General features: G+C 43.0%; 1 protein-coding gene across 1 annotated transcript; it reads right to left on the bottom strand.

Annotated features, from left to right (window-relative positions):
- Window positions 1–2,022: 2,022 nt before the first annotated feature.
- Window positions 2,023–21,279, bottom strand: LOC130205287 (chondroitin sulfate proteoglycan 4-like). Its single transcript, XM_056432546.1, has 23 exons — window positions 21,105–21,279; window positions 18,329–18,492; window positions 15,390–16,508; window positions 14,860–15,264; window positions 13,480–13,601; window positions 13,207–13,315; window positions 11,230–12,561; window positions 11,021–11,113; window positions 10,366–10,677; window positions 10,188–10,328; window positions 9,841–9,987; window positions 9,563–9,748; window positions 9,248–9,430; window positions 8,748–8,924; window positions 8,328–8,529; window positions 8,067–8,198; window positions 7,174–7,349; window positions 6,887–7,082; window positions 6,607–6,778; window positions 6,117–6,495; window positions 4,987–5,139; window positions 4,138–4,719; window positions 2,023–3,958 (listed from the first exon to the last, which is right to left on the bottom strand). Exons 1-23 carry the CDS (start codon window positions 21,166–21,168, stop codon window positions 2,888–2,890), a joined length of 7,617 nt encoding a protein of 2,538 aa, XP_056288521.1. The 5' UTR covers window positions 21,169–21,279; the 3' UTR covers window positions 2,023–2,887.
- Window positions 21,280–25,172: the final 3,893 nt, after the last annotated feature.

Raw genomic sequence — 25,172 nt, forward strand, 5'->3', positions numbered from 1 at the left:
TACATGACACCAGAGTGCACAGACTGCAGGTCAGATTACTTCAGTTGCAGGCTCTTCATTATTTAGACCTGCTTCTTTCTCCCTGTTTTCCTTTTCTTCTTGGCTGGGTTTACTCATCAAGCAGGTCATTTTTGACACTTTACAATTTAACACTTACAGTTCATAAAGACGTTCAAAGGATAACAGAAACAAAACGATGCTCCCTTACTCTCTAAATGCTGCATCTAATCCATTAAGCTTTAGAAGTATCTCGCTCGACATGAGTACCTGTTGGCTAGGCTGTAAATCCTGTAGTGGTGTGTGTATATATATATTTATATATAATAGATATACACATATATATATACATATAATATATATGTATAATATACACATACATCTATATATAATATATATATATATATATATATATCTATATCTATTAGGGCTGTCAATCGATTAAAAAAAATTAACTAATTAATCGCACATTTTGAAATTGCGATTAATTAATCGCGATTAATCGCAATTAAAAGTTACATGTTAAAAGTTCATTCTTTTTAAAGACCAAACTTCACACAGAGCTGTGTTTTCAAAGAGGCTCCTACATATACAGTGCCAGTGAGGTATTTAATATCGTGGATGATAAATTGTTTCTTCAGTGAAACATCAGATTAGTAAAAAAAAAAAAAAGTATATTGAGACCCCATTGGTCCTGTCATCTTTAACATTGAACAACAGCAGAACCAGTGGCCTTGGTAACTGACTGACATTCACATATGTCACGTTAACCCTCTGGAGGCTGGGGGCATTTTATACATTTTACAACAACAACAAAATTCACCGTTTAACCCTTGTGTTGCCTTCGGGTCATTTTGACCCGAATCAATATTACACCCTCCTGCCGCCTTCGGGTTAATTTGACCCCATTCAATGTTTAATGTCGGTGTTCTTTCGGAAGTCAACAAACAAACATAAAGTGCCTCACACTTAAACTTGGAAAACAATATTAATTCTAATAATTTTCTGGAGGTTTTAATTGCTGGCGTCAAATTGAACCCAAAGGGTAAAATATGTTAGTAAATATAAAGGTAACAGGAGGGTGAAACATTGAATCGGGTCAAAATGACCCAAAGGCGGGGGGAGGGTTAAATATTTAATCGGGTCAAAATGACCCGAAGGCAACACAAGGGTTAAAAGTGTTTCCCTTCTTTTTAAAGACAAAACTTCACACAGAGCTGTGTTTTCAAAGAGGCTCCTACATATACAGTGCCAGCGAGGTATTTAATATCGTGGATGATAAATTGTTTCTTCAGTGAAACATCAGATTAGTAAAAAAAAAGAAGTATATTGAGACCCCATTGGTCCTGTCATCTTTAACACTGAACAGCAGAACCAGTGGCCTTGATAACTGACTGACATTCAAATATGTCACGTTAACCCTCTGGAGGCTGGGGGCATTTTATACACATCCCCATGTGTTATACATCAAACATTCCAGAACAATCTCAGCTCTGAAATGAGCCTCATTGTCCTCGCGCCGTGTCCTCTGGTTCTCTGATATGACTGACAGGCTGCTAAATGAGCCTTACCTGTGAGGTGGGAGGTCCTTTGTGATTTACTGAGTGTTCATTGGGTTTTTTCCCCCCGAAATGTTGACAGACAAACGGATTGACCAATCACGTTGAAGGTTTCGTGTGTCGCGTTCTTTCCGTGCCGCGTCACCCGACACGTCGCCCTGTGTTCCTCTGTGTATCAGAGGGGGAGACGGGAGGAAGGAGGAGCAGGAGGAAACCCGACTGATTCATCCACGAGTTAAACTGATTTCTGCTCCTTATTTTCGCGGAGAAATGATTGTTTTAAAAACGGAAACAGTGTCAAACCGTACTGCCGCGGTTTACAAAAAAAAAAAAAAAAAATTGCGTTAATTGCGTTAAAATATTTTAGTGCGTTAACGCGGCCAAATTAATCGCATAGATTAACGCGTTAACGCTGACAGCCCTAATATCTATATGTATGCGTTTGAGATCAACACACGGAGAAGTCTTTAGGAAATATTTTTTATTAAAAATAAATCTTTCAGTGCTTGGCAAATGTTGGAGTCAATCGAGAAGTGAGGAAGCTACCAGTGTCTACATCTCACTGTATATTGTTAATACTGTATGTTTTATGAGAAGAGGTTACATGACAACTCACTGCCTTGAGCTGTGACAACGTCACACAAGGGAAACAGAAAAGTGTGCACAGCAGCTACAAAGGGGTGGTCGTCATAGAAAACAGTTTGCATGCATAGATTTGGAAGCTTACAGTGCTTTTAGTCACATCTACACACAAGCAGTATGATACCAGCTGACATACAAGGTGTTGAACACATCAACACTGTACAGTGGCAATATTGCAGTTGAGTGGTGTCAATAACCATTTACACTACTAACTCTTTTGAGCTACAATTCAGTTACATTTAATTGTTTATAATAAATACAATAACAATACTACGTTTTACTCCCTTGTTCGGTCACACTTCAAAAGTTGTGCTTTCTTCGTCAGAGCTATAGAAGTTACAATCGGTGCTTTGAGGAATCAGTCAGGCGGATTGCTATACGATTACGTTTTTGCATAAAAGAACCAATGGTGGCCGTGCTAGTGTCACATCACTGAAGTACAATTACAGCTCCTATGGAGCGGGGGGATGTTTTACGGATTAAATAACAGTTTTTCGGTACATTGTTAAGACAACAAAGAAGTTTTTCCTACAAAAAAAGGAGCAGTGCCCCAACAGTATCTCTTTTACCTAATGTGCATATTCTTTTTAAGTTGATGTGCCTACAGATGACTACAGATGTCCCATGGACATGTTCTATTAATACAACTAAAAAACACCTTTTAGGCACATATCTTTGGAATTCGTCCATCAAACCCAGTACTGGTTTCCTTTAAGAGTCGGAGTAGAGGACCTAGATCTCAGAGCTGTTTGGAATCCTGCATTTACCATATCTTTTTCAATAATCTTACCACCTCTAATTTTTCCATCTCCACCTGCTCCATCAGCTTCAAATGGCCCCCAGAAGGTCACCCCAGGGGCCAGACTCCTCCTTCTGGGATTTAAAGGTATCCTAGGGGAGCTTGGGCAGCTTGTAGGGCCCAGCGGGGTGACCACCACGGAGGGCATAGCCACGCTCCGCTCTGCCCGGCCCAGGTACGGGCTGCCCCCGGGGGGTATTGTCACTGCAGCGAGCTGCTGGAGGAGCCGCAGCCGGGCCTGTTTCTCCTTGCGGCGGCGGAACCCCAAAATCAAAACGACGAGGATTATAATGAGGAACAAACAAGCCAGCAGCGGCAGGATAATGAGGAGAGGGTCGGAGGCGGGCCGAGGGAGGATCTCAACGTGGACCGGTTGTATGTCGGGAGGGATTGCTGGAGCATACTTGTCTGAGTCAGAAGGAGTGTGGGGCTGTGGGCCGCGACCCATTCCCTCTGCACGACCCCCCGATCTTCCTCCGTGACTGCCGCTGCGTGTGTGATTCCCCCAGCGGCTGTGAGGCCTCAACTTGTGCTGTGTCCTGTTCTGGTTCTTATGTGACAAAATGTGGGGGGGCAAACCAACCCGGTCCCCGCTGACCGCCGTGGAACCCCCTCGCCCGCCTCCCCTTCCGGTCGTCTTATTCTGTGTTGGAAGTTGGGTCGTCGTTTGTTCACGACTCGTACCGTCTGTATTTGAACTGCTTGGACCACGATGCATCTGGTGGTGGGGATAAATGGTGAAGTGGAGCTCGCCCTTCGCCGGTTGGACGTTTCCAGCCCTCAGCATGAAGATGAACGAATCATTGAGAGGTGTGGCGGGGGCGTGGCCTCCAGCCGATGCGAGTGCTGATTTGCTGTCACTGTCACTGAGAGTCTCCTCGATGGCGACCCGGCCCTGCACCACATCGCTGAACGTAAATGACTTCAGCACCTCTGATGCTCGGTTCGGGTCAGAGGTCATCTGCATACATGCACACACAGACAGAGTGGAAGACAGAATGACCAGAAAGGAGATGATTAGAATGAAAGGGTTTGGGTTTTTATGCATTTCCTTTCTTCATTTTTATCATTGATTGCATCCCTACTCCATATGACATGTTCCTTCAAACATTTTTAGAAGATCACAAAGAACAGCTTTACCTTGACTAGTTTCCCGTGTTTCGGAGGTGACAGAACCTGAAAGACCGGGTCGGCTCGGCTGATTCTCGCCAGCTCGGAGGCATCGATCATGGCTTTCCCGAGCTTCACGGCGATACCACTGGGCACTCTGACCTGCTCCCTCAGGTAGATCAGAGGCCTCACAGTTACATTCACCATCTGTGCTGTCACATTTCCGAAGTCAACGCCGGGTGACGAGGCTGACACTGAGACTTGGAAGCTGTCCTCTGATTCGCTGAGATCAGTCATGTGATAGACGACACGTCCTGACTGCAAGTCCTCATGGCGGAAGGTTGTGACTTCCTGGTCGTTAATGGCGATGCGTCCGTGGCGAGGGTGTGCGGTGACGGAGTAGGTGATGTTGACCTGCCGGCGACTGTTGGTCTGAGCTGCAAACTGGTTGGTTGTCAGGACCACAGCGGTCTTGCCTTGAACCAATGACAGGCCAGTGTTGTTCACCATGGAGACGGAGGGCTTTATCACCTCCAAACTAAACATCTTGTAGAGTGGACGATGATGACCGTCGGTTACGTTAAAGTGGAAAACACCTGTTGAGGGTTCTCCCTGACAAAGGGAACACACCGGAGGAAAGATTATAATAAAACAACAAAGGGTAGCCCACTCAAACACAACAACACAAAGACTGGAAATCAATTGTATCTGAAAGTCAGGAAACATTTATGAAGTAAAAAAAACACCTATGATTTAGTCAGAGCATGAACATTTTCTCCAAGCAAAATATTCTTGTAATCAAATACAAATTACACACATTTGGGCCACAAATGGATAACCCTATCACACACACACACACACACACACAAAGAGCATCACCTGCTGTATAAAGTGCAGGCGGCCGTGGTTGACGTCATACTGGGTGAAGGAGGTCACCGGCTCCAGCCTCTCCCCCAGCGTCAGGTAGCCGTTGTTTGGCTTGCTGAACACAAGGTAGTGCAGCTCCTCTGGAGGGGTGTCATGGTCCTCAACCTGGACATGTAAATTGTGTTTTAAAGGAAACATCCATGTTTAAGCAGGGGCGTCGTTCGGCCTATTTTAGGGGGGCTTCAGCACGAGGACGTTGGGGAGGCTGCTGCGCCGGCTCTCACTCTGCCGCTCTCCGTCTCTCATCAACGACAGCCAGGAGTTTAGCTCAAAGTAAATGATGCACAGAGTGAACTTGTAAGTCCAGGTAGTTACAGATATCGGTAGTTGTTAATGATTGTTACATGCATATGTTTAGCTTTACTTGAGGCAAATGAAAGGGAAACTTTGAAACTGTCTCCAGTGAGCGAGAGTGTGAACAAGCAAATTAGAAATACAAGAAATAACTATCGATATCTCTTTGCATTAATATATATTATTATTTCATTTTTTTCCCATATATATGTTGTATGTATATTTGACACTGAAGTAGTTGATCTTGATCTTTATCTCAGTGATAGCGTCCGAATGAGCATAAAATATCACGATGACCCTGAAATTCTGTCTCCAACCATGAGTATCCGGGCCCACAAAAAAAATTGCAGGGCACGCATACATAACCAGACATACCACTCCCCTTGGGGCTTAGCCCCCCCCCCTTCTTTGAATCCTACAAACGCCCCTGTGTTCAAGTATTGTTGCCGCTTGTCTTATAGAGCTTGTGCGTATAAAACCCATCCGTTCCGGAAAATGATCATTTCCTGTGGGAGAAATATACTTAATGTGAGCATCCCTGTTATTACTGTGACTTGATGACTTTCAGGAGGAACCCTGTGGATGTTTAATATTATATTTGCCATGAAGTTATAAAGGTTTCTATTAAGATACATTGGTGGGATATTGGCACTTTTCATTTTTAAACTGTGTTTTCCAATGATTGATAAATAATTGCGAAAATCCGAATCTCAAAGCTGATAAAATAAAACATTTTGAACCATTCATATGCAGCCCTAATCACCACTGCCCTCTTAACACAGGCTCACCTGCAGATTGTCTGGTCCCAGTACGACACTCTCACCGACAACGACCTTCATACTCGGGGCCCTGCTCCTGATGAGTGGCGGCTGGTCGTTGACCGGTGTCACTGTGATGTTGAACGTCTCCGTCACCTCCAGGCTGTCCGTGGCACGGCGCTGAGAACCAACATCTAATGCCGAAAGGGTCGACGATGAGGCTGAATAGAGAGGGGAAGAGGAAGAGGACGAGGAGGAGGAGGATAAAGCAGACGAGGAAGAGGAGAAGAGATCCAAAGGAGCCACCCAGGCCCGGAAAGTGAAGCTGTCGCTCGTTGTCTCCGAGTCATCGTGGACATACGTCACGCCAAACTTGTTTAGGGTGACTTGAGAGAAATCAGGTTGGTTCCTGTGAGAAATGACAAATATAAATGAAGGTATACTGAAAAGAAATATGATTATGAATCATTTTAATACTATTAATTGCATCTGTTGAGGCAAGATGAATGGAGCAAAGCACCTGGTGACGTTCTGTCCATGTATAGACAGAACCCCGTGGCGCGGCGGGGAAATCAGGCGGTACAGGATGTGGTGGTCCTTCCGGTGCGGCTCAGGGACTTTCCCAAGGAGATTGGATGCATCGAGTTTAGACCGGTCAATTGTCACCCTGCCTCCCTCGGCCACCACCGCACCTGAATGACACATACGCACACCTCACTCGATCCACTTATATTCTTCATGTGACAAATAAATATCAAATAAGATCGGGAGATGTTCCTTTGCTCACACTCGCACAGTACCTGCGTTGCTCAGCAGCCTGGTCTTGTGTTGAGGGCTGTCGGGATGCGCGTTGGCCTGATCGGAGATTAAGATGGTGAAGGTGTGTGGAGGAAGGAAAGCAGGAGGAGAGGAAACGGTGAAAGAGAAGGCGTCTGCAGCCGACCAGCCCACTGACTGTGGCTTGTTCTGGTCGTACAGAATAACCCCATCTTTCACCTGAGAGACGAAGACACAAAGGGCATCATTTTATTTGGGAAGTAAACAAACGTTTTCCTTTTGTTTTGCGAAGACACACACGTCCCCCTACCATGCGCTGTGTGAACGTGACAATGTTTCTCGTCGAGTTGTCGGGCATACGTTGGACCAGGCTGCCGAGTTTAGGAGGATCGGTTACTGCAAACACCACCGAGTGGTTTCTCCTCATGTCGCTGACATCGTTTGTTACGGCCTGAAGCTCCTGCTCAGAGATTGGCGTCACAGAGCCTTTAAGGGTTGGGAAAAACACAGCGAGAGGGATGAGAGGCTGACAGCAGAAAATAAGCAATGAATGATCCTGGTGAAATGTAGTATCGGTAGACATCGCCTTGCTTTAAGATTGAGAAAATCACTAAAAGGGCAGGAGCGAGGAAAGTTTCAAAACATTTAAATACAAATAAATATAGTCACAACAGTATTACATGTCTCATACTATCAGAGTAACAGCTTCACTTCTCTAACCTTGACCAAGGACTACTGATAAGTGAGCATGTATAAAGGTTAGAACCACTATCAGCCTGGCACTGACTGGGCACGGAGGTACTGTAATCTGTTCGTGGAGGCAGAAACATGAGACCAGTGGTGCCACACTGTGCCATTGTTATATAACTCCACTGAGATGAGGCAACAAACTATTAAACATTTTTATCAGAAAAATGGGGAAGAAAATTTAACAAATACATGTATGATGATACATTCCTATCTAATAAATCTTCTCATGAACCTTAAGAGTGGTCCGAATACCCAGATCTGAGAAATCGACAGGCTGGTTTCAAGTTCACACTTTATTTTATTATGTTTCTGTGTTTATGTCATCACCACATTTACTGTATTTGAGTCGGGAAAAGCCTGCATAAGAGTTTCTTCCACTACCAGAACTTATACTTGAGCTGACTTAGTGCAAATCCAGAGTGTTGAACCAGGTGTTGATTTGTAAAACCATACCTGGGTAGACCTCCATGGGATGGTTTCTCTGCAAGGTGAGGACCAGGGAGTGGGCAGTTGTCCTGAAAATCTGTCGAGGGGCAAAGTTCACACCGTCGTTCACCTGGAAGTGAAAGCCACCCGATAAAGCACCTAGACATGAAACAAGTCGACATAAAAAAGAGAGCTTGTTATTATGTCGTTTATTCCATTCTCATCTGTTCTCATCTTTGAATATTTTGAAGTTTCTTGGCCGGAAGTCCATTCCAAGACGTTACTCACCACTGTGCATGAACATCAGTTGTCCAGTCTGTATGTGATTTTGGGTGAAGTTCAGGATTTGTCTGGAGGGGGCCCCCTTCAGGGCCAGGTGTCCGTTGCTTGGTGGTGTGACGATGAACTCCAGTCCCTCAGGCTGAGGAGTGTCCGAATCCTCTGCACTCAGATCGTCTGTGGTGATTTCTGTCACTGAATCCACCCACACCTGAAGAAAAGAGAGGAATGATGGAAGGAAAGGACAGGAAGGTTTTACGTTTCAGCTGGGAGATGAACATATTCACTCAGATCAGTATCTTTGGCCTTTCTGCACTGCAATGTGTTGTTATTAATGCAAGTAATCCAATAAATAAAAGTGATACAGTCGGACTCATTTGAGTTGAAAGCAATCACCATGTCCTATGGGTGTAAATTGTCACTCCCCACCTTCAGCCCCTTGTTGGTTGAAACAACAGGAGTCTCATCATTGACCGGCGTGACATTGATGTGAGCAGTGCAGGGCAGACTGTGCTTCCTGATTTCCGTCTGATTGGCCACAATGGTAAAGTTGTCTTTCAGTGTGTCGCTGCCATCATGGATATATGAGATGTACTCACGTTCCACCTGGAAGGAGAAGCCATTGTTGTAACTCCCAACGCAGCTGATGTTAAAAATGCAGGAACAGAGCAATAAAACAGGCAGACAAAGCTGAGTATTTTCAAAATCTTTGCATCTTTAAGGGCGAGAAGCCCGGATTATTTACTGAAGACCCGCTGGTGGAAAAGGATTTAGTAAAGTTGAGTTTCTTTATTTTAATATCCAATGAACACAACTTCCTTGGGTCACATCTAAACAGTCTTTACAGCTAAAATCTTCCCTATTACCCCCCAATTTAAAAAACAAACTTCCAAAAAACGTTCTCTCTGTGTGTGTGTGCTCAGTCAAACCTCAGTGTGAGTGAAAGCACTGATGGGCATCCCCGGGATCCGGCTGTGCTCCAAGTATCCGTGTTGCGGAGGAACGATGACCTGGTACAGGAAGTTCATCCCTGAGAAGTGATGATTGGCCACCTTGATGATGTCAGTGGTCAGTGGCAGGGACGACCCCTCATCGAGGGTCAAGTCAGACACCTGAAGAACAGATGATACTCCTGATGTGAGGAAGACGTTCCTCCTTTGGGTCAACGTTTTGAATTTCTCTCCTTTTGCATGCAATTATTTCCTTTTCCAGGGTCATTTAACACCTAGACACACATGTTGTACCTGAAGAGGGAGCAGGATAGGGATGATGTCAATCTCTAGCCTGATAGGTCCGACCCTCGTGACCCCGTTGGTTGCCTCCAACAGGACAGAGTCGTTGGTGCGTCCTGCAGCCTGCTGGTGGTAGATGATCCATCCCTGGTTGAGATCCTCCTGGGTGAAGGAATGTGTTGGCTGCTCTGTGACGCCCTGCATGGAGGCACGGAGCAGACAAACTCATCAAGTCCTATTTCTGTGTCAAACCGTTCAGCTATGAGGCTGTTTGTCAGCTCTAAACCTACAGGTGGCTGTGTTTCATTGAGGGGCAGCTGTTCTCCGTTGTTGATCTGATGCGTGTCGTTGGAGGTGAACCGCTGGAGAAAGCCCAGGGTGGGAGGACTTTGGACGGTAAAAACTATCTGTGAGGGCTGGCTGTCATCATGAACCACCTGTTTGAAACAGGATACATGTATTTATAAATATTACAATAAACTACTGCTATGAACAAACCAGTGCTTACATATGAAAGATCAGAGTTTGTCTTTTAGATGATGTCAATGGAGTGTATTAAAGTCAAGATGAAACATTTGATTTATAAATCTGAAAGTAAAAGCTCTGCAGGGTGGACTTGGAGAATTTGGTAGCTTACCTCCAAGTGCTCCTTGCTTATGGAGACATACTGTCCCTCCGCCACCACCACTGGATGATTACTTATGACCGTTGGCGGCCTCTGGTGGCTTTCTAGGCGGATTTTTATCATCACTCCAAAATCCAGATGTGTTTCCCTCCTCTCTCGGAGCAGCCGCCTCTGTGCTCTTCTCCCTTGCTTTTGCTGTTACATTGAACCCATCTGACAACTCACGGCTGCCGTCGTGCCGATACTCCAGGCGCCCCGCCACCAAATCTCGCTGGGTGAATATTGAAACTGCGCCGGCTGCTGTTACACAATCTCCATCATTAAAGCAGAGTATGCCGTGTTTAGGTGGACGGAAGACCTCAAATGTCACTTCCTGCGGGTCTCGGATGTCGAGGTTGCTGAAGATGCTGAGGTTGGCAGAGGTCAAGGTTATGAGCCCACCTCGCTGGACCATGAGGCCCGTGTTGTTCTCGACCTGAAGGTAAGGATCCTGCGCCCTCACCTGCATCAACATAGTAACACAACAGAAAGAGAAATAAATTATCAACAGCAGCGAACATCATTAAGCTTACTTATGTTCCTACTAGATATGCATAATTAAATATAAATACAAGCAAATTATTTGTTAACATTAAATAACCTGTTAAAGGAAACTTTAACACATTTAAATCACTGATAAATAACACAAAAGTGTGTTGATCGCTTACATTTTACATTTCCTTCCACACATTCTGCTTGACTTACTCTGACTATTTCAATGGCTAACCAACAGTGAAATTGACCAATATCACCGTATGAAGAAATGAAACCGTGAATATATCATGCGTAAAAGGCATTATAATCACCTCCAGCATTGTTGAAACATAATGTTTCCCATCTGATACGAAAAGCACAAAACGCCCAAAACTCACACCTCTGTGGACAAACAGCACTTTGTTCTGCAAGGAGAGAAAAGAAAAGAAGATGATAGAAGAGGAAAAAGACACAGAAACATCTGAGGACTAACTCATGACCATCTGGATGAACAAGAACGTTCACTGATCGTCGTGCTCACCTGCTCGAGGTCCCGCTGTGTGAACTCGTACAGCTTGTGACTCGTATCACTGGACAGCACCAGCTCTCCCATGGGAATCCCCCTCCGCGTGTACACCAACCAATTGTCCTCAAAGTCAGAGTCGTCGTCCCGGTAACGAAGGTCACGCAACGTCACCAACCTCTGCCCATCGCGAGCTACGTGAAAAACTTTATCGACAACCCTGACAGGCCTCTCATCGTTGACGAGCTGCACAGAGATGTTAAAGGTGTGCTCGGCCGAGTTCCCGTCGTCCTTCTTGCTGGTGCGTTTGTTCGCTTTGTAAACCATCATTTGAAAAGCGAAGGAATCCTGCTTGCTCTCGCTGTCATCGTGAACGTACACGATCCTCTCCGCGGTGATATCCTGATTTGTAAATGTCACAATGTTATCGTTCATGGAAGTCGAGTTGGAGAGGTTGATCCTCCTCAGCTGCCCGTGCTTGGGGCTCACCGTGATGCTGTAGTGCACCTCCTGGTTACTTGCTGTGTGAGTGAACAGGATGTCTTTGTTGATGACTCTACTTCCTCCTTCCAGGATCGAAAGGCCCTTGTTTACAACGGTGATGGCGGTCGACTCGGCTTTGATGTTGATTCTGAAGTCGTAAGCTGTTGAGTCGGCATGCGTTGAAAACACCTGAAAGCTGAAGGTGTCTCTTGTGTCATGCTGCGGCGTGTTGAGCAGCTCGTACTCCATCAAGCCATCCGTGACATCGTTTTGGCTGAAGGTTGAGTTCCTTTGGAGAGCGCTGTTGTCAAGGAACAGCTGCCCTTTCTTTGGCACTGTTAGAAGCCTGAAGTGGAGGTTGCTCTCATTGACTTTAACACCCTTTGAGATCACATGAAGGTCCTTGGGAGTGACGGCAGCAGACTGAACACCGTTGACCTCCATCTTGCTTCGCGTGACCTTAAAGAGGATCCAGCGTACCGTGACGGGGAAAACCACCTCCTCAGTGGCCCGGGAACCGATGCTGATGTTACATTTGAAGTAATCAGTGATGTTGCTCTTTTGAGTCTGAATGCCGCGGTAGGTACTGAGGTATCGGATCCGTTCTTTTTCCAGAAGTTTCTGAGAGAAGGAAGTTGCCGCTTTCCAGTCGCCACTTGAGTGCAACCGTTGGAGCTCACCGTATTGTGGCGGCTCTGTAACGTCATAGCGGATTTCTACCGCCTGATGATTCAGATTGACTTGCACTGCAAGGTGAGTGGTTGTGATGATGGAAGCCTCGCCTTGGTTCACCTCCAGTCCGGTGTTATTCACCAGTTTATGTTCGAGGGACAGCGCCATGATCCTTAAAACTACCGTGTTGCTCAACTGTGCAAAGGAGAGGGTGCACGGAAACACCAGAGGTTATGATAGCAAAGAGGATGAGATAAAGGAGGAGGAGAAGGAAACAAGGGGGGAGAGGAAGCAACAGGAGATGAGGAGAATGAACAGATTAAACAGGACCAGACGGTTATTCATGAGTCCACTGTTATATACACATATACAATGTGTGTGTGTGTGTGTGTGTGTGCAATAAAACAATTAATGAGTAAACACCAGCTGTGCTTTGAGCTACATGCTAATGTCAACATGCTAACATGTTCAAAATGACAATGCCAATATATGGATGTTCCCCATTTTAGTTAGCTTGCTAATAGTAGCTAAGTAGCACTAAACACAACGAATATCGACCTGCTGATGGCAACATACAAATGGAAAGGAATGGATCTATTAAGTGATTACATTAACATTTGTTAAGAATGTTCTCAATTCCATGCCAATCCATCCAATAGTTGTTGAGACATTTCACTTTACTTGCTTCTACAGTAGCCCAGAAGGGACAACACAAACACTGGCTCTGGCGAGGCCCTTTTGCTGTGGCAACTGTAAAAATGCCCCAACTCTATGTAGCACATCCTTTATATTATGGATTATGGGTTTATTGCCTCTTGGGCAAGATAATACGTTATTTACCTTCAGCCCGTCGCTGACCCTGAGCGCCAGCCGGGAGGTGGGGACCCCAGTGTGGACAAAGAAGATCTTACCCTCCTCCAGATCATTCAGAGAGAACAAGTTAATGGCCCTGGAAGATATAATGCAAACCTGTTAACTTCCTGTTTCCTAACTCTGAAACGTGATTTAAAACATTAACACATCTAAGCTGCTACCATGACTTTTGGATACGTAGTCAGGTGCAACAAGGTAACAAGAGGCTTAGACTGAATGTGGAAAAGACATTCTGCTAACCTGCCAGGGTATTCCTGGTGCTCAAGATGTCCAACCTCAGTGTTGAGGTCTCCCAGGGAGCTGAACACCAGCTCTGCACGACTGCTGTCAGGGTCCCACACCCTCAGCACATCCGTTGTCAGCTGGGAACATAGTGGCTGTATTCATTTTCATGTTATACTTATGTAGAGAAAATGAATGGAAAGATTATGAAACTTAAAAACAATGACACAATCTTAACTAATAAACTTCTTTCTCGTGTCTTTCGGGTGCTAAGTGGTTGACTCTTCATCATGATCATTATTAATTTAATTAATTTGGTTAATTTTTTTATCATCTATTCATTTTTCTTCTGGTTAATAGTTTTGTTATGTTGTTAGTCCAATAAATATTTAACTCATAAATAATTTGATGATTTTCTATATTTGTATATGAAATAATAGATCCCTGTACTTATTGAGAAGAACTCTGTAGAGCAAGATTTAATTGATTATTATCACATTTTAAATTAAAGTTTTCTACACTTTAAAGCCCCATAATGGAGTTTTTCCCTTTTAGCGCCCCCTTCAGTTTTGGAGGTATTTAACGTTTACTTCAGTGTCGTAAATACCCAGTTACGATAGATGCAGCCTCGCATACACTTGTATTGATGACCAGACAAAGTCAGAAACCAAGAAATGATGTCAACCGATAAGGTAAGAATATTCAAAGATTTTACATAAATATGACTGCATATCATTGTGATATCGGAGATGAATGCTAACATAACCAAAAGAATGACAACATTTAGTTTAGATGAAATACCGATCGCGTTTTCAGCCTATATACGTTGTTTTCTAAATGTTTGAATGTGGAGTACGTGTGATCGAATACAATATTGTTGACAACACCAAAAAGCTACATATTCATAATTTACATTGGAACGTGTAATTCATTACAAGAGACTTCGCTTGCTTCGCCCTTATACTGTAGCTGCGAGCGTGGACTGGCACTATATGACATTGCGTAATCACTGCCAGAAAGCAGGTCGAAGTCCATCCGCCCCGGATCGGGCGGCCCCAGAATCCTACATAGCGGAGTTATTTCCCCACAGACCCCCGATGGCAATGGCGGAGGCGCAAATCGCCATATTAAAAGTCATTGTAGAGGCACAATTTTTTTCACGCTGTTATTTTAAGGTACAATTGTTGCATAATGTTACTTTAATCTCATGTTAAAATTATTATTTTTTATCACGGATGCTAATATTCTTTGTATACAAATGCATGGGTTTATGATTCATAATTAGTCTAGGTCTGAAATCTATTTTTGTATCAATTCATTATTATTTATTACATCTTCTACAAGCAACACACTCTAAACTTAACCGACTTACACTTCCGAGTGTTCTGCTGAACCCACCTGTCGTTTGGACTTCTCCAACAACGTGAACAGGTTTCCCTCCGGCAGGCTGAGCACCGGCGCATCATTAACAGGACTGACGCTGATATCAAACCGATGCAGGCGCTTACCCTTTTGAAATACAGGAAGCGCCTTCTTATTGATGGAGAACACCGAAAACATGAAGAAGTCCTTCTGGTCCTCTGAACCACTGTGAATGTATATCACCCGGCCCTGCCACAAGTCCAGCATACTGAACGTGCGGTCAATCTCTCCTATTGTGATAGTCCTCTCCTGCCCCTCGCCCAGAATCCCATCAGTGTCGAGACTGAGGTCCAGCCGGAGCTGGCCGTGGACAGGCTGCCCCTCAATGCGGAACATCAATCGAGATGGATGAATGCCCAATTTCCGAAAATCCAGATTCACCTAAAAGACAATGTAAAAAGGAACTGACTCGGTGCTATTATGTGAAAACAACACAAGTCCATGTTATTCTTACTTGCAATGAAGTATGAGAAAACTGTCAAATAACGAGAAGGGACCCGTCCTACCCTCATGTGTTTGGGCTCCAGTGCTGCCCGGCCTCCCTCCAAAACTTCTAGCTTTCTCAGCAACAGAAAGTTACTGTTCTTCTTATTGTTGGCAATTGGTTGTTTGGTGATGACATCAAACTCGGGATGATCTGTTGGGCTGGTGGTGGACGCCGCATCTGGAACTTGCGCCGTCTTACAGCCTACAGTGATGTCCTTGGTGATGGTGGCATGAGGAAGGCCTGTTCTTTGAGTGTTCACCCTAATTTCTCGGAGGCACCCTTTAAAGGACCCTCCTCGGCCCGCCGGTTCACCCCCAGGGACAGCGGACAACAACCCAGCGCGCCTTGCCTCTCCCCGTGCTTCTTCATCTAGCCCTCCCAGGAAGAGAGGCCCATTGAGCTGGATGTCCTGGAGCTCCAGACTCAGGGTGGCCTGAACCAACTCCTCACCCACCTTCAGCTGGATGCTGTTGGGCAGCAGGTGCAGCCGGATGGGGTACCATGTGTGGTTGCTGTGAACATGCGTTCGAGAACGCAGCTCAGCCTTACTGCTTTCTCCATTTCCTATCGTTGCCACCATGTTACCATCTCTGATCTCGATGGCAACAAATCCCCCCTGGTGGCCAGAGCTATACAGCACCATGCCATCTTCTTCTCTCGCAGAAGGGTACATTTCACATTCAAACACTCCCTCTTGTGGCCTTTCCCACGGCGGGAGAAAGATAAAAGATTTAGAGCTGAAAAAGCTAACAGAATCTACGTCTGTTGCCGAAAACTGTGGACTGCAGCCGAGAGAGACCTCGTGGACGCTCGTGTACCCAGAATAAGGCCTTAGGCTAGACAACAGGTTGTGCTCATTGAACACTACTTCATCTACACAGCCTCGAAACCCAGCAGAGATGTTGAGAAGGAATGGGTGCTTCAGTCCGGCGGTCCCGCCAACGAAAAGTCCGTCCTCCACACTGAGCTCCAGATCTGGTCCTGGCATACGAAGGCTGGTATGAGAGTTCCGGTCCACGGTCATGTTGACGTTGTGGTGGTCGTGGGTCAGCTCCACGGTGTGCCACGCCAGGTCGCCAAGATGGATGCCCATTTCTGACTGTAGTGAACGCTCACCTGAGCCCAGGTCCAAACGGACCTGAGGGAGGGAAGGGGGAACAGGAAAAGAAGGAATACAAGTTGATAGCCAAGACAGAGGAAATTCAATGTCTTCTTAAAAATAATATTTAAATAGTGATAAAGAGCAAGACACATGAAAGCAGGCATCCGGGGAGAGGGATCCTCCTCTGTTGCTCTCCTGAAGGTTTCTTCCTTTTTTTCCCTGTGAAAGTTTTTTTTCTATTTCTTGGGAGGTTTTCCTGATCTGATGTGAGGTCCTGGGACAGGGATGTCATATGTGTACAGATTGTAAAGCCCTCTGAGGCAAATTTGTCATTTGTGATGTTGGGCTATACAAAATATACTGAATTGAATTGACATGGTGATGAGATCTTGATGCACAATTCAAAACAGAATCAAGGGACAAGGGGATTGTGGCAATGCATTATTCCACACAAAAGCAACCACACGTGGCTCCTTGCAGAGTACGTGGAGTTTTTCTCTCTTTACATTGGTCATGAAGGAACTTGTTTTGAAAGTGCCAGAGGGATCTTTTTTTCTTCTTCTCTCTGTGAGCAATCTGACACCGAGCTGTGTGTGTTCAGACTTCTCTCTGTTTTACTTAGAAGAGTTCATGGCAATATATGAACTTGAATGGCCCATGTTTGGAATTGAGCAAATGAACCACTTTTATTTGGACTAATATATATACAGGACTGTCTCAGAAAATTAGAATATTGTGATGAAGTTCTTTATTTTCTGTAATGCAATTAAAAAAACAAAAATGTCATGCATTCTGGATTCATTACAAATCAACTGAAAATATTGCAAGCCTTTTTCTTTTTGATTATTGCTTGATTATTACAGCTTAGAAAACTCAAATATCCTATCTCTAAATATTAGAATATCATGAAAAAGTATACTAGTAGGGTATTAAACAAATCACTTGAATTGTCTAATTAACTCGAAACACCTGCAAGGGTTTCCTGAGCCTTGACAAACACTCAGCTGTTATAAATCTTTTTTTTACTTGTCTGAGGAAAATATTAAAATTTCATGAGAGGATTTTAGAGTTTTCTTAAGCTGACCATAATCAGCAATATTAAAAGAATATAAGGCTTGCAATATTTCAGTTGATTTAATGAATCCATATATATATATATATATATATTACTAAAATAAATAACTATACATATTCTAATTTTCTGAGACAGTCCTAAAATATATATATACAGGACTGTCTCAGAGAAATAGAATATTGGATGATTTTTTTCTTTTTCTGCAATGCAATTAAAAAATGTCATTCATTCTGACTTATTCATTATTGCAAAAATAAGCCTTGGCTAGCCTTTTTATTTTATTGAAAACTCAAATATCCTATCTCTAAATATTAGAATATCATGAAAAGTATACTAGTAGGGTATTAAACAAATCACTTGAATTGTCTAATTAACTCAACAACACCTGCAAGTTTCCTGAGCCTTGACACACACAGTTGTTATAATCTTTTTTTTTTTTTGGTCTGAGGAAATAATAAAATTGAGAGAGGATTTTAGAGTTTTTTTTTTGTAAACCAATAAAAGCAATATTAAAAAAAAAAAAAAAAAAATATTAATTTTGATTTGTAATGCATCCAGAATGCATGACATTTTTTTTTTTTTTTTTTTACAAAATAAATACTTTATATATATTCTAATTTATATACATATATATATATATACATTACTAGAATCCAAATCGTCTTTTCCCGAGCCAAGACCATTAATGTTAATTACATGATTAGTAAACATGTCTTGCTTGTTATTCACCCATTAATAGATTAGGTGTGCTACAGTCCTAACAATACGTGCTCATGCCTACCTGCAGGCGCCCAGAGAGGAGCTCCAGCAGCAGGAAGTCTCGGCGTCCGGCTGCCAGAAACAGCATGCTCGCCGGACTGGAGGTTCGAAAACGCACATGGAGCAACGTCTGAATGGACGCCTCCACTGTCCGCAAGTGGATGTATCCATCCCCATAGAATGACACTACAACAATAAAAAAGAAGGCAGGTAAGATAAGGCAGGTAAGTAGAGATGTTAGCAGTTGCCAGAATAGATTGCCAAAAAGGTTTAATTTGCAGAACTCTGAGTTGTTGCACAAATAAGCAATTCCTGCTTATGGCAAGCTAGAGATTTGTTTTATTTTTTATTAAATCTCATATATATCTGTATATCTATATGTTAAAATGCCCAAATAATGGAATGAACATTTGGTGACCGAAGGTATTTTCCCGGCAAAGGCTGATCCATTAATCTGTATTGAGCTTTCCAATGTGGTGTTTCCTCTGCACTTTACACCTGCTATCAGAATCAATAAATGACCACTAATGCATTTTGGAGCGGGTCATCCTGAAACGTTCGGATGCTAATTAGAGTTCACTGTTGAACCAAATGACACAGATTGGACGTTTAGTCAACATTTCTCAGACAGAGCTGCTCTGAAACACAATCACAATCACTCGTCTGTCCCAGCACACGTAGCTAACTCGAATTGAGAACCTGTGATCTAAATATAAATGAAGAAGAACAACTATTTTAATGAATGAATGACTATTGCACTCTCATGGTATCAGCTAATTTGAATTAGTAACATTTCGTCAAAGTCTACAGACACAAACACAAACTACAACTTAGGCTGATGGGAATGTCACTCGTGGTATCTTAGTGAATACGAAATGAATATGTGAATATGAAAACACAAAGGTCAAAGTTAGGGGGTTTCCAAAATGATTAGGAGACATTATCTGGGAACCGTGAATGTTCATACACACATGTATCTAAGAGTGGTTGAAAGTTGTGGATCAACCAACCGTCTATATCCATTGTCCCTGGAGTTTAAAGTCCTTGTATAAAGAATTTTCCATTCTAGGGTTCACATTGTGTCTATGTAATTACTTGTATTTTAATAGTGAAGCCAGACAGCCCTCACATCTGTGAATGAAAAAACAATAAAGCAGTTTGTATTTCAATCAATTTGACCTACAAAGCAACTGTTGCAGCTATTAAAGCACTTTGTTAGAATGACTGTCAATTTGTTGAACACATGGCAGATAGAGGTCAAAGAGAGAGACACAAAGATGGAGAGAGGGAGAGAGAGAGAGAGAGTGGTTGTGTGTGTGGTTGGGGATGGCTGACACTTTTCCATCTCTATAAAGCTCTCTAAACAGTACAGCAGTATTAAATGGTTGTGAGACTGAACACAAGATAGAAATCAAATAATATTTCAATGATTAAAATTGAAACACAGAGAGTTTCGTACATCATAAAAGAGTTAATTAGCCAGAGGGGGAGAAACACCAAAGCCGCAACATTTTATGAACGGATTACTCTGAAAAGCTGCTGTGTGCAGCTCATCAATACTACAGTGACATTACAAGGCAGCCAATAATTTACGTTTCCACATCACACCCACACACAAAAACATTTAACAGAGTGTTCAGTATCTTAATATTGGTTTTCGTGAAGATGCCTAAAGCTTCTGCCCAGTTGGACAACATTGCTTTTTAATGTGTTGCCTTTAAATCCCTTCTGGTTAGATAATGCCATGCCTGCGAAATAAAAAAACATTTAAAAAAACTTTTGCTACACGACTGGTCCCAGTGAGAATCACACAGTCAGCAGGCTGGCCCAGCATAAAGCCTATAAGCCTGTGGTCAGTTTAACCCATGGCTGTCCATCTATCTCTAATCTGCCTCCATGATACCATGAACATTGGATTATTAGTAATCTTCCGACAGTGACACACCTCGAATGTGAGTGCAGGTCTTTAACACGCTGTCATGAGGAGATGTACAGATAGAGACGTGTGGCAACTTGTGTTATGAAGGGTTCATATTTGAAGGGAAATCATTTCAATCTGATCAGAAGTGTTGACTGGGAAGGGGTCCACTCACAGCGCCGATACAGCTTTGAGACGGCGAGTCAAACTTATTGAAACGCTAAATGAATTTTGCTCAGGAACAATGGTAACATGCTGTTTTTTTTAACTGAAATTATTATTTTCCCATAAGCAAATCATACTATTAAGAAAATGCCGGGAGCAACTTGCTAATGATGACAATGTTTTTGTTGCACTTGCTTTAAGCAAGTTATACCACAAGTGGAAAACTATTTCATAAACCAAACTGCTTTTGTGTGAAGCGTGACATTAAATCAGTTCCCCGCGTTTATGTGATTTATAATGCAGAATTCAGCAGCATACTGCCATATGTCTTCAGACAATATTAGACTGGGTTACCCATAAAGCTGCCAACTCTCACACACACACACATTTAAACTTCAATCTTACATATCGATTGCTGTAAACTGCATTTGCTACATTATTCCTATCATCTCCTGCACCAATTCATTAAAAGGGGGATGGCATTAACTTCAGCAACCACAGCTTGTATGTGAATGCTTAAACTTTAATAAATGTGCACTAAGAACCATTACACACTACAGTTGCATGCAGTTGACATGCTTCTGGAAGGGAAACATGTTCACAGCATTATCAGCTCTATTTTAACAAAGCAACAAATCATTCCCCCTCAGTTCTCAGGAAAATGTGCATCTCAGTGAAGATACACTGTGACCACATCTCCTCTGCAGAGCCTTACCTCCATAGACGTGTCCCGTGGAGATCAGCAGGAGCAGAAACAGATGAGCAACAAGACTCCCCATTGCTAGTTAGGCCCTTCAAATCTAACTTGTCTTTAGTTAGGAGCAACATCTGGCTGCTTGATTGTGCCGTACATTGTCTTTACTGCCCAGCTCTGGCCCTCAATGCAACCTCTGGCAACTTCCAGCCAGCCTCTACTTGCTTTGCCGGCTTTGACTCACAAAAAAAAAAGAAATTAAAGCTGCAAGCAGCGTCGAACCTCTCGCCACCACCGCCGGGGAGCCGAGGCGCCCGCCCGCTGGCCCGGCGCCGAGGTCCGCGGTCGGACTGTCGGGCCAACGACTTGTAACGTTGTAGTTTTGGGGCGGATAAGTAAGAAGTCCAGTTCAGCCACCAGGTGGCCCACGTGGCGCGTGATTCATACGTAGCGTGTGTGTGGCGTGGGATGACCATGTCAGTATAGACCATGTCATGTAAATTAAAATGCAATGCACTTGTGCGCACTGACGCCTCCAATTCAATTTCATCTCAATTATAGCTCACATTTTTGATTTACAAATTTGTCAATTTTGTACGACATGTCGAGTCACAGACACATCACATTGGACCTCACATCTGACCTCACATCGGATCAGGATGGAAATCTGAGGTCACTCTCTCACCCCATCACTCTCAAGAGCATCAACACTGATTAGTTGAATTGTGTAGACATCATCAAGATCCAAGCAGACTGGTGTTAGCGGCAGACTGGTGTTAATCAATGGTGGAAAACAAAAAGCAAAAAACAAAAATGGTAAAAAATAAAAGTCAGAAAAAAATATACGTATGGAAACTTAAAAAATAATAATAAAATAACAAAACAACAACAAATGAAAACACTCCTTAGTGCCACGTCCACAACTACAATCCTACTTAGTGCATAAAGACGGATAATAAACGGAAAAATAAAAATATTGTTTTAATATTAATAATAATATTTTTAATAATATAAATATAATTTTGAATATTATTTTCATGGTAATATCCTCATGAAAATAATTTCTCTAAAGAAATAGGTCACCACAATAGAAATGTAAAATGTACCTGTGCTGGCAAAGCACAGATAGCAGGAGCTCCACCCTTGGATCCTCCCCTTGGCTAATGGAGTGCTTAGTACCTGAACATGAGCACAAGGGGGAGGTGTCACAACACATACAAAGTCAGAAAAGAAGAGGAAGAGGAAAAATTAAATAATGGTCCAATGGTCCATTGTTTGTGTATTTCTGTTCATGGGAGACTGAGACTGGATCACAACTCTAGTTAGACTATTAAAGATAAAGATGAGACTCATTTAGAAACATTAAGAATGTTAGTATATCCTCATATATGCATATGCAAACCCATATCTGGTATATTCAGCTGCTGTCACTGGTAAACACCACAATGAGCTGCACTGACCAAGGACCAATGGTCAGTATGTTGCAATTTTTTCTCTGTGATTAATTTATTAACAAGTGATGTTGAGATTATATGTGTATGATTTTTAGACCACTTGGTCACTTGTAACTGTCCTCTGTCATCGTTGTTCCGATGAAACGAGTTCAGTAAACGACTCAAAGCGTAACACAACACTAGGTCCACTTTTTAGTTCAAATATTTCTACCTTAATGTCTTTAATCACTTTGCTATTATGATTTTGGAAATATGGACTCCGGTGTGTACCCCTGCTCTCCAAACACAACATGTGGCTGATGAATATGAATCTGTGATGCTGCCTTGTGCCGCTCACGCCCAACGGACCAGGCAGCGTCATACTCTGAATCGCCGCCCTATCAGGACGCATGAACACAGAATCAATGCTCTGCCGTGTGCAGACTTTGGAGTTTTATGCCATTTGCAGAACAATCCGAGAGTATGAAGCGATAAGCCAACAGAAGGGTTGTTGGGCTTGACAATGTGTCGACCATCAGCAACTATTATGCATACTTTCCTCCAGCTGTTGTCTCTTCTCAGCGATATACTTTTTGTTGCACTGCAGAATAAACCCCATCGTTAGTTTAACGGTTCCAGCTTTGTTTTTATTTTATTTTATATTATCCTTTCCATCTCTTCCAACCACTTATCTACACTTAGCCCACTGAGTAAATCAATATTCAACCTGACATTTTGTAATATTATTGCAATGCGGTCAGAACATTGTGTTATTTTTAAGGGTTTTAAACGTAATCAAGAACCGGAACTTTAATAAGTAAGTCGACCACTCACATTTATAAACTGTCCACTCAGTGTAAGCTGTAAGTAGGTACAAAGTACAATTAGGGTTTTACATTTTTCATAAAAGAGTACAAGTGACCTCTAAAAAACACACTCAGTTAGAGTAACAGCATTCTCTGTAAAATGTGACTTTCCTAACACCCACGGAAATGAATTGACCTGCAGAGAGAGAGAGTGTGTGTGAGAGAGAGGGAGAGAGAGAGAGAGAGAGAGGAAGTAAAAGGGAACACAAGGTTAAAGGAGGGAAATGGCCTGTGGCTGATCGAGGTAAAGTGGAAGCTTGGGTGTGATTGTTAAAATGCAGGACACACTCCCTAGTCTGTATCCGGAGCCCCTCCCACCCTTTAACCTACTATTTCTACACACACACACACGCGCACTCACATACACACATTTAAATAGGCTGTGAGGCTGCAGCTTGAGAGAGTTTGGTCCATTAAAATGTAGAAAGAACTCACATAAGGGCTTTTATTCAGCTGCTGATTCAAACTCCACTCGGCTCGCACATGAGAGGAGTGACGGCTTTAGGTTTAGTTCCCATGGTGTTGAATAATAGACTCTGCAGCCTGGTTTCTTAGACGAAGGGGTCACACCCAAAAATGGGTCACAGTTCAGTGGTGACGGGTCCTCTCCTGACGAGAGAGCTGGTGTGTTTTAATGAGCCTGGATCCCACGCTGAGAGGATTAGCGTCTCGTCCTTTGGGCTGGAAAAGTAACTAAACTAGCAGACTGCTAGTTTAAACGCAAGCTAAACTCGCAGACAACTGAATGTTTATATTGAGCTTTAATTTCTACACGCCACAGGAATGATCTTTTCTGGGCATCAGGACCCATTCGCATTGGGGAATTTCCGACAGTAAATGCAAATGATGTAACGTCGATGGTAAAGTGGTTTTGCTAAAGTCCATATAAAATGCAGCGGAATGCAGCAGTGCTATATTTTAACGACTGTATTGTCCAACATTTGAAATATATTTGAATTATCAAATGAAAGAGAGATCAATCAATTAATAATAACATCTTTCAGCCTACACCTGTTGGATTATAAACTGTGTGTTCATGTTTTTATAGACACAAATACAGTTTAAAAACACTGCGACATTCTCATCAAACTGATGAAAACAGTTTGTTATTCGAGACGTTTGTTGCTCTTTGAATTTCTCCATTTACAAAACACTAAAGAAGTGGTATAATACAAAGTAGAGGACAGGAACCACCTGGATGAGGAGAAGGAAAACAGCGTAGACCAGGAAGAGATGGAGGAATTGGGACCGATTTAACTCCAGCAGCAGCTAAAACAACAAAAAACACACACCACACAGCTGGATGGACCAACCTAAAAGGTCCCTGCTTTGTACACATGTCACCAACACTTCCCTGTGTGTACAACATAGCAAAGAAACAGGAAAGAAAAGGAAGAAAAGAATAAAATGTAATGAACGGAATCTTCCTTCCTTCCTCACCTCCACGTGGCGGCTTCAGTTTTCACGAGGAATTTGATATAAATCTATTCAATTCAGTTTATTTATTTATTTTTAGAGTTGCTTAACAAGCGCTAAGAAAACAAGAAAATAGACAGCAGCACATTATCCACCTGTGCAGTCGAGATGAATGAGTCACGGTGTTTTGAAACTGGAGTAAAAATAAAGTTAACGGAATGAGGCATCAAACTGTGTGTGGGCTCCGATATAAACTTTGGCCTGTGCTTGTAGTCCACTTCCAGTATAAATACATTAATTGAGTGACACATCCATTTTCTATTTATGAGTTTGTTGCATAAGAGAGAGAGGAAGGGAGAATAGGGCTGTGATGA

The sequence above is a fragment of the Pseudoliparis swirei genome, chromosome 15 (assembly GCF_029220125.1).
Source record: "Pseudoliparis swirei isolate HS2019 ecotype Mariana Trench chromosome 15, NWPU_hadal_v1, whole genome shotgun sequence".
NCBI classification, from domain to species: domain Eukaryota; kingdom Metazoa; phylum Chordata; class Actinopteri; order Perciformes; family Liparidae; genus Pseudoliparis; species Pseudoliparis swirei.

Bases quoted from the DNA above. Each gene is read 5' to 3' on its own strand.
- LOC130205287 (XM_056432546.1), bottom strand. From the start codon at position 21,168: ATGGGGAGTCTTGTTGCTCATCTGTTTCTGCTCCTGCTGATCTCCACG. The intron at 10,678-11,020 runs GTGATTATAATG...ATGTTGATGCAG, and splicing joins ATGTTTCAACAATGCTGGAG to GTGAGGGCGCAGGATCCTTA. The intron at 3,959-4,137 runs GTAAAGCTGTTC...GCATGTATGCAG, and splicing joins AACACGGGAAACTAGTCAAG to ATGACCTCTGACCCGAACCG.